At 58.8% G+C, this 9,412-nt stretch overlaps 2 protein-coding genes and 1 non-coding gene across 3 annotated transcripts; all 3 read right to left on the bottom strand.

Annotated features, from left to right (window-relative positions):
* Positions 1-116: 116 nt before the first annotated feature.
* On the bottom strand, positions 117-2,461 carry RPL32 (ribosomal protein L32). The gene is made up of 4 exons (XM_054837773.1): positions 2,315-2,461; positions 1,290-1,390; positions 880-1,061; positions 117-292 (listed from the first exon to the last, which is right to left on the bottom strand). Exons 2-4 carry the CDS (start codon positions 1,383-1,385, stop codon positions 163-165), a joined length of 408 nt encoding a protein of 135 aa, XP_054693748.1. The 5' UTR covers positions 1,386-1,390; positions 2,315-2,461; the 3' UTR covers positions 117-162.
* On the bottom strand, positions 1,460-1,598 carry LOC129211584 (small nucleolar RNA SNORA7). The gene has a single exon (XR_008578880.1). It is a non-coding gene; the product is annotated as a small nucleolar RNA SNORA7 (small nucleolar RNA).
* A 562-nt stretch (positions 2,462-3,023) lies between the features above and the next one.
* EFCAB12 (EF-hand calcium binding domain 12) lies at positions 3,024-9,055 on the bottom strand. The gene is made up of 7 exons (XM_054838683.1): positions 8,423-9,055; positions 8,087-8,281; positions 7,537-7,690; positions 6,579-6,805; positions 5,866-6,079; positions 4,914-5,079; positions 3,024-3,615 (listed from the first exon to the last, which is right to left on the bottom strand). The coding sequence occupies exons 1-7, from the start codon at positions 8,750-8,752 to the stop codon at positions 3,024-3,026; spliced, it is 1,878 nt and encodes a 625-aa protein (XP_054694658.1). The 5' UTR covers positions 8,753-9,055.
* Between the last annotated feature and the right edge of the window lie 357 nt (positions 9,056-9,412).

Here is a 9,412-nt window from a genome sequence, read left to right as displayed (position 1 = left end):
ACAGTGATATCACCAGCCACGCCACGCACTGACCCTGGCAGCAGGTGGCTGCCCTACCTGCCCACAGGCCCCAACCCAACATCTCCCCCTTCAGCCATTCAAAACACCCACCCGCGTTTGGTTTTACACTTTATTAAATACATCGTGGCTGCAGGAGCCGGTTTATTCATTCTCCTCGCTGCGCAGTCTGGCGTTGGGATTGGTGATCTTGATGGCGAGCTGAGCGGCTCTCTCCACAATTATCTTCCGGTTCTTGGAAGACACATTGTGAGCGATCTCTGCGCAGTATGACCTGTCGGAAACAGACAGCGCGTCAGGCTGGCGGCAGCCAAGGCACAGCGCTCCCGAGCTGTCCCCACGCAGCGGAACCACACGGCTCCCATCCCTCGGCCACGCGTGACCCTCTGGCTTGACGCAGGAGCTCGCCCCACAACAACTCAACCCTTTGCTTCTCTTCACACAGATGAGGTCAGTGAGAGGTAGTTTTTAATGGTGTCAATTATGACTCTTACTACTTTGCTTTGAAAGAGAAAATCTACAAGAAGGTTTAGGTGTGTGTCTGAACAGATAGGAAGCCGCAGTTCTGATCGCTTCTGTCGGCAACATAGGTGCAGCACCAATTACCACCACCACAATGTCATATTTCTGCCAGCCCCAGGACACCCTCTGTGTCCTCCCACCAGCAACACTAAGGAAACAGAGACAACTCTCGTGCTCTTAAAAGCAAGAACTTCCCTGGTCTCCTGCCTATGTCTCACCACGACCGCACTGCCTTTTCGCCTGCCGACCCAGCGCCGCGAGGCACCGGCAGCACGCAGCCCCGGCGCAGGCGGCAGAGCTGCTGGCGCCAGAGGAAGCACGCAGGCCCTGCAGACTTACTTGTTGCTCATCATGAGCACCTCCAGCTCTTTGACATTGTGGACCAGGAACTTCCTGAAGCCCGTGGGCAGCATGTGCTTTGTCTTCTTATTGCTGCCATAGCCGATGTTGGGCATCAGGATCTGGCCCTTGAACCGCCTGCGAACTCTGTTATCAATACCTCTCGGTTTACGCCAGTTGCGCTGAAGAAATGCAGAAAATATTTAATAGTTATGAAACGAGATCAGTCTGAAAACACCCGCCTCAAGCCAAAACCAATCTCCAACATAACCCGCCGTGCCAGGCTGTTGCAGCACGGCCCACTGCTTCAATACTGATCCTTTGGGCCTGAATTCAGCATCAGCCCTCAAGGCCACCATGTCCGACTGCCCCAGAATTCATTTTCTAATGAACTTCCAGCAATTTTTTACCTTGATCTTGACATAGCGATCAGACTGATGGCGGATAAACTTCTTGGTCCTCTTCTTGACGATCTTAGGTTTCACGAGAGGTCTGAGGGCAGGCATGGTGCCTAAGGCAAACAGAACCAGGATGAGAATGGAAACCTAACACAAGGGCAAAACGTTATTCCACCTACAACACGTGTAGCAGACTATCTTCCACTCACTGCCCACTCCAGAGGCCAGCGAGGGAATGGGTATTCATCTGCAGTGTCTCTCCCTCCCGTCTCCGAAGCTGGAAGAGCACTGGGAGCTCTCCAGATGCGATCCTGGGAGGTCACGCGTTGCTCAGACCACTTTTGCAACATTACGTTCCCCACTCTCTGTTCTCCTACCCGAACTGCTCAAGAGCCCTCCCAGCTCCGAAAAGCCAGGCTTCCCCAGCGCGGACGGAAGGACGGACAGCACTCGAGGTCTGTTCCCAGAGACCGCAGGTGACCAGACCCACCCAAGACAAACCTGCAGGCTCAGGCGGAACCGCCCCCGGCCAGGACCCCACCGGGCGGCGCGGCCCCCCGCAGCACCAGCGCTGAAAGCGTCGGGTTTAGCTCCGCTCTCCGGTGCGGCTCTGCCCGAACGGAAAGGCGCAGCGCGGTCCGCGCTCCCGGCCCTGGGCCCGCTCCTGCACCGCCCCGCGATCGCCCTGTGGGCGCCGGCACCGTGAGCGCGGCCGGGCCAGGCCGCGGCGCTCCCCAGCCCACACGCGGTGCCGCTCCGCGGCTGGGAGCGCGCAGCCAGCCAGGGGCCGCCCACGCCGCGGCCTCGGAGCAGACCCCGTTACCCGGCCGCGGCTTTTCCCCGCGGAGCCCCCCCGGCCGCTGTCCGCGCCGAGGCCCGCCCGGCCCCGAGGCCGCCAGGGAGGCGCAGGCCCCGGCCCCGCGGCTCCCCGCGGAAAAGGGCGGCGGAGCGAAGGGGTCGCGCCCGCGGGGGGCGGCCGTGCCGTGCCAGCGGCCCCCGGGGCCGGAACGTGACGGATGGACGCGGATGGGACTCACCGGGTGCGCGATGGCGCCTTCCGCCGCGGGCCCCGCCGAGAGAGGGAGGCGGCCCCGCGCGCAGGGGCTTATGGGATACGCGGGCGGTCCTGGCAGGCCCCTACGGCGCCGCGGCTGCGCAGAGCGGGCACTGGGCCCTCGTGGGGCACCGGGCCTCCGCCAGGAGGTGGCGCCAGGCGGACTCTGTCCGGCGGGGACGTCCCGAGAGAACGGATCGGTGCTGCCCTCCGTCCCGAGCCGTCTGTTCGGTACGAAGCTGCCAGGACCTGCCCGGGTCACTTCCGCCAGACTGTGCCCGGGGGGGTGGGGTGGGGTGGGTGCGAGCACCGCTTCCGCCAGTCCCGCCGGGCGGGAGGGCGCCCCCTGGCGGCTCGGCCCCTGCCCCGGTACCGCCCCAGCCCGGGCACGGCCCCAGCTCCGCCCTTAGCCCCGTTCTACCGCCGGGCCGGGCGGGGCCGGGCGCCCTCGCTTCTGGGCCGCGGCTGCCGCCAGGCTCCACCACCCCAAGCCGACCCGCCCCACGCCGAGGTTCCACGCCCGGGACAGGCTGCCCGGACCCGTCAGCCACCCAGAGCGCAGGCTGAGGCCGTGAGGCCCCCGGGGCGGCTGCGGTCGCAGGACAAGGCTCCCCAAGAGCCTGAACCCGCTGCTCTGCTTCTCTCCCGGGGCCGAGGGCACAGGCAGAGCCCCGCTAGGGTCAGCGCCCGCGTCACCCGGCGGGACGGGGCCAGGGCTGGAGCGCCCAGGGAAGGGCAGGAGCCGGAGCCCGGCAGTGGGGGCTGAGCCGCGTCCCCCTCTGCCACCCGCCCCGCACACGCGCTTGCACTACTGAGCTCACGCCCGGGGAGCACGGAGAGCGCTGCCTTTCACAACACACACAGGCAGTTACGGGAGGAGCAGGGCAGCTCCCAGCTGAGAAGTGTATTTTGTGCCCGTGCAGCTCCTGCCCCGCTAACACGGTCCGATACCTTCGCTCTCCCCCTGAGCAGGGCCCAGGTCCCAGGAGCTGACTGACGGAGCACGAAGCCGCGCTCACGTCGCGCACTGCTGCGAGAATGACTCCAGAAGCAGCGAGTCTTTTGAAGGCAGCATCGCCGTGGGTCGAGCTCCCTCCCTGCCCGGTCAGCTGCAGCGGGGGCTTGGCTGCGCGGACACAGCTGAACAGGGCCTGCGCCCCGCCGGGCTCCACCTCGGGTAGGTAAAGGCGCATCCTGTCCAGAAGATGACCCGGCCAGAAGTTATTGTCATTTGACTTGCTTACGTGTGCAAGCTTCATTTGCATTTTATTTCTTTGAAACTTCCTAGGAAAAAAAAAAAAAGAGATAATATTATGTTTTACAGAAGTGAGATTCTAGGAGTTTCACCACTGCTGCTACGAGTGGCAAAAGCGAGACTGATGGGAACCAGGTGCCAGGGCTTCCAGGCGCTGGGATGCTCCTGCCAGACCTGCACCCTTTCTGATACTGTCAAGATCAGAGTTACAAATGGTTTTGTTTGAACAGACTGGGATGATGATCCCCAGTATTTCCTCAATGGCATATTCAACCTGCCAACCTTTCAAACTGGGCTGCCAAATGACCTTTTTTGAAGAGAATTTTAATCCAGCTTGCCTTGTGTTAGATCCAAATATTTGCTGAATAAACTGGGTACGTTTGTCATTTTTATACATTATTTACATTAGAAGTGCCAACATGCAAAGTTATCTCAGGAGTTGATACATTGCCCATCACTGCAGTATCTAAACACTCTTGAACTGAGACAGCAGAGAAAGTTGTGCTCTACTTTGCTCTATTTCTTCCCCTCTAAAAGTTTGTCCACCAATACAAACAAGTTTGGATTGTTCAGTTTTTGGAAAGAGAAAGTTCTCTGCCGCTTTGGCAGCCCTGGCCTGGTAGGAGGAAGGTGGGATCATGCTGCTTGCCTCCGAGAACCAATTCTCATACCCCTGTAACGTTCAGGGTAAACTCAGAACAGAGGTGTCACTTCCTACATGGGTGCCCCAGTCACTTCAGACCTGAGCAGAGCTTTTGTTTCAAAGTGCGATTTACTGCTTTCTGAAAAAAAAACCCAACCCATGCCAACGGCCGCGAGGAGTTCTGATGTTAGCTTTAACAACCGAAATGCTGTGTTTTTGGTGTAACAGGAGAAGCGCAGCTGCAGCAGTAAGGCCACCCAAGATCAGACAGTAAAGCTCGATTCTTTGGGATTGTCTTTCTTCCGCAAGAATAAATATTCTCTGAGTAGATTTCAGACAGTGCAGGGTCAGTCTGAGGAGGACCTTCCTAGGAGAGAAAGTTGTCACCCTGCAGCTCCCTGCAAGCGCAGGGTACAGAACCAGACCCAGCTGGACCGTAATGCTCCTGCCAGGCACCACAAACTGCTCACCGGCACCACCACAGCCCGGAGACTTCACTGAAACACAGAAGCAGCCATGCAGCCAAGGGGGGCCCTGCCTCTTGGCTGTCACTGCCTGCTCCCTCCAGCACCCTGACGTCTCACCCCAGCACCTCCCAGTACCACTCCAATGCAGTGGGGACTGAGCACTGAGTGACACGCAACAGGGCAGCAGGAGCAGATCCTAAACCCTCTTCGAACAAACCTATTTTCCGCCTCTCTGGCCTGCTTTCTGGATACAGTTCTCGATCTGGATGTGCTCGCAGGCGACGGAGCAGGATCACGTGCTGAGGTGTAGGATCCTCCAGGCTGCCTGATCTGCCTTATGTCTTCTCCCTCTTTGATGATCTTGTCTCCCGGGTGCAGCAGGGCTGTTGGCAAAGTGCACAGTGAAAAGAAAACAGCTGTGCTTCGCTGTGCCCAGCAATGGGGTGAGGACAGAAGATACCGAATGCATTTACCCAAGAAAACCCTTGAATTCTGTTGCCCCAGGCCCGACCCTGGTGGCCTCTCCCCACCCAGCCCAGGCCATGTCTGTTCAGTCTGCGGCACTGCCAGGAAGGGATACGGGATACAGCCACAGCACACAGGAGGTGGCTGAGGGCCCCAGCTGCGCTAATAGGACTTCACAGCCCTTCCCACAGGCCCAGGAGCCCATCTCGGCACAACCGTCACCCTTCAGTCCCAGTGAGCCACGCAGTAGGTGTAGAGGTCCCCAGCTCAGCCACGGCCGTGTCCGTGCCTGGCCAGGGACCCCGCTGGCCCTGACCCACAGACAGCCTTCCCAGCTTGACCTTGGACTTGCCACATCACCACGAACTTGCCTGATGATGTGGACTCTTGGTCAAAGCTGGCTACCAACCCAGGGGCAACGGGACAGGACCCTGGCTGCCAGGCTCCTTCCCAGCCAGTCGTGGTATCGCACCGGGACACTGCTGTGCCCAGACGCTGAGCCGTAGCGCCCTTTGCTATCTCAGCTCTGCTCCAGCCCTAATGGTTGTCTCTGATCCTAACCAGCAGCCTCCCATTGCCCCGCAGGGCTGCAAGCACGCTTCATCGGCAGTCCCTCCCGCATGAGCCGTGTGTCTGAGCTCAGGAAGAGGCACGAACACGTCAGATTTATGACATTTACATCACACCTTTGGTCTCCGCTTTACCTTTTTGCAGCATTAGCTCCGTGAGACCACTGTTGTGTTCTCTGCACAGCTTGAGGCTCTTCTGATAGCTCACGAAGCAATCCCTGCGGTACCGGTCCACCAGTGTGCCCACGTCACCGTCTGCAGTTGACAGCAGGCAGTGCTCATCAACAGCTGCACCCTCAGACCTCACCAGACGACACTTTTCTTTCCGTTCTAGCTGGCTGTCCTTGTTCTGCCAGTAAAGGACAGGTCCTGTTAGCACTGCTGGGCAAGTGCATCTGTGCCCTTGCCAAGATGCTCCAGATAAAGCATTTTGGGGTGAATTAATCAGTGTGATATTTTTATTTGATCATCTTGCACTGACCCTATAACTGAATGGGACAAAGTGCTTCTCAGCATCTTGCGGGACAAATCACGGTCTGGCAGGCAAGTCAACTCGTGGTCAGGAAGACTCCATCCCCAGACATAAACATTGTTTCAACATCCCCTTTTTCTTGCTATTTACCCATAAAAAAAGTTAATCCCACCAAAGCATTCAGAAGCTAAACCAATTGTTTTAGAGGGCCTGTAACACCTCAGCTGCAAGTCCCACGTGGTGAAGGGACTACTAAGAGGTCAACATTCACAACAGCTCCCTGCCCCTGCCTTCCCCGCTGTTCTGTTCCCTCCAAACCACCCCACACGCACCAAGGCGTGCAGGCGTGCTTGTTTTCCTGCCACGTACACCATACCTTCTTCCATCGCCTCCTGTCTCTGAACTGTTTTCCAGTCTCTTCCATTTCATCGTAGCCTAGGTATCTGCGTTCTGGCTCAGTGGTGACTGGGGGAACTTCTAACAGCGTTAACTGTGTTTCAGGCTTGGCAGGAGCACGAGGCTTCATCTCTTGGGCTTTGCCCCCAGCAGAAGTTACACAACTGACAGCTGTGCAAGTGGTTTTATGGAACTGAGCTTGTACACCTTGACAGATTAAAAACAAACAAACAAATAGCCCAGAGAAACTGTGTTACAAACTAGCAGAAACATCAGGGTTAATCAACATTTAAGGCAAAGGGCTTTTGCATTTCACACAAACTGGAACTCCCAGCAGACTCAGATCTTTGAATGAAAACATCCATTAGCTTTTGACCCAGACACAAATATCACAGACCGCCCCATCTCTGTTTTGCAGTTTACCTAAAGCATTTTGCTTCCATGTTCAGTTCTGTGTTTCAGGCTTACAAAGTCTGTTTAATCTGCAAAACGCTTAGTGCAATGCAATGGCAGCAAAATGCCTCGTATCTCACAGATCCGACAACTGCAGCTTAAGATGACACTGTGAGGAGCCTTCAGGTTTGGGCTAGGTTTTAAAAGATAACCCCTTCTGACTCGGTGTTTTCCAGCTGCCACCATCCAGCTTTTGATCAGCTGGATGATCAACGCTAACTAACAAAATCCTTTGCAGTATGTTAAACCTCAGGGTTCAGGCTTTAAGCCAAACCCAAGAGGTTGGATAACCTGTCCCCCGTGGTTGGGGTGACTACAGTATTGCACGCCTCCTGGACTCTACAGCTTTTCCCCAGAGAAGCCTCCTTCCATCCACCCTGCTACAACAGGTTGGTGTCTCAGGGAGCTGTATTCGGGATGCAGTTCGGTGTTTCCTGGCAGTAAGGATGCGGAGCCGCTTTCCCAGCACTGTGCTTTCCTCTCACCTGTTCTGGTCTCTCTGGATTGCCCTTCCATCATTTCCAGCCACTGCCTTTGACATTCAACTAGATCGTCCTTGCTTATGAAGTCGCCCCTCGCTGAGGAAGCCAGGAAGATGATCACCGTCTCCAGGTCCTTGTTGCTGATGGGAACTTTGGTCTGTCAGCCAAAATCAAAACGAGAGAGTCATCACAAAAACATCGAGGCCTGGCCCAGAGCTAGGAGGGGCAAACTCGGCAGCTGTTCCAGATGCTTTGGCAGGGAAGGATGGCACAGAGAAAACCTGGTGACGTTCACTCGGGTTTATCAAAGATTAAGGACTTTACTGGACCTCTGCGGCCCTCGGCAGAGCTCTCGGCTGTTACCACACTGAACTTCCTAGCCCTCAGGGTTTCGAGCAGATAGTTTCCCTTGGACTATAATATCAGACCACCTCTGAATAGACCTGAAAGTGCTCTTCAGAGCACTCTGCTCCACAGAAACCACTCTGGGCTTGCACGCAGGAAAATACAGCAAGAGCTGCGGCAGTTCATTCCTTTTCAGATCCCTACGTACCGCTTTGATGATGCGAATAAAGTCTGCTCTCGTGATCTTCCTCCTGTCCATACCAGCCCTCTTGAACACATCTGCCATCGTCAGCTTCTGCTTGCGCAGGAGGTTATGCAGCGTGATGAGAGCCAGGGGGTACGGTGAACAAATAAGGGGAGGGTGACCTCCCTGCAAGGGCTGGCAGCGCGCTGGTGGTGAGCTCTGGAAAAGAGTGGACAACGCCCCGAGACCACCGTTACCCACAAGCACCACGCCGGCAGGGGCTACAGCAGGGGCTGCAGCAGCGCCCCAGGAGACGCAGTGCAATGGTCCCAAGGGCAGGACAGCACCACAGACACTTACGCCCAGGCTGTGGGTCACGGCTGATTTGCTTTCAGCCCTCCTGTCTGCTCTGCACGCCTTTATTCTTCCCCAGACTCTTTCCTCCTGGCCGCTAAGGGAAGGCTTTCCCATCAGCCATTTTTCTACATCCGCAATGCTCTCCAGCTGAGACCGGAGCTGCTTCCTCTCCTCGATCCAAGCCTCCAGCTTCTGTGGGTCACCTTCTGCACCAGAGGCGATTTCTGGAGCCCGGAGGCTGCCTCCTCCCTCCGGGGGCAGCTGCAAGGCAGGCGGGTGGCAGGAGTCGGGGGCCCAGCTCGCCCTGGAGGAGGGGGCAGCTGCTCGCGCCATCGGTGGAACAAAACCAATATGCTGCTGGGGAGCTGGGTGGGCAGAGCCTGTTGCCTTCCACCGGGAGCAGCGATTCGGGGATCTGCGCTTTGGATGACGCCGCTTGAGGCAACGGCCCGAGCCCCAACATCGACCCAGCCCTCGCTGCTCATGTGGGCGCTGTGGGCGACAACCGTGGGCCCAGACTCGGGCAGGTGGTGGCGGGTGGTGGTTTTGGGGCACGCTGCTGTGCCGAGCGGGGCTGGGGGCGGGGGAGCGGGGGGGGCGGCTTCTCCGGGGGGACGGCCTGCCCCGCCCCCTGACCCTTCACCCCTGCCCGCCGGCTGCCATTTCCGCGGCGCCGCCGAGTGTTGCCAGGACAACGATGCTGCCGGCCGCGCCGATGCCCCGCCCCCGGGCCGCGCCGATGCCCCGCCCCCGGGCCGCGCCGATGCCCCGCCCCCGGGCCGCGCCGATGCCCCGCCCCCGGGCCGCGCCGATGCCCCGCCCCCGGGCCGCGCCGATGCCCCGCCCCCGGGCCGCGCCGATGCCCCGCCCCCGGGCCGCGCCGATGCCCCGCCCCCGGGCCGCGCCGATGCCCCGCCCCCGGGCCGCGCCGATGCCCCGCCCCCGGGCCGCGCCGATGCCCCGCCCCCGGGCCGCGCCGATGCCCCGCCCCCG

Source organism: Grus americana, chromosome 11, assembly GCF_028858705.1.
Source record: "Grus americana isolate bGruAme1 chromosome 11, bGruAme1.mat, whole genome shotgun sequence".
Taxonomy (NCBI): Eukaryota; Metazoa; Chordata; class Aves; order Gruiformes; family Gruidae; genus Grus; species Grus americana.
This window is presented reverse-complemented; position numbering and strand designations above follow the sequence as displayed.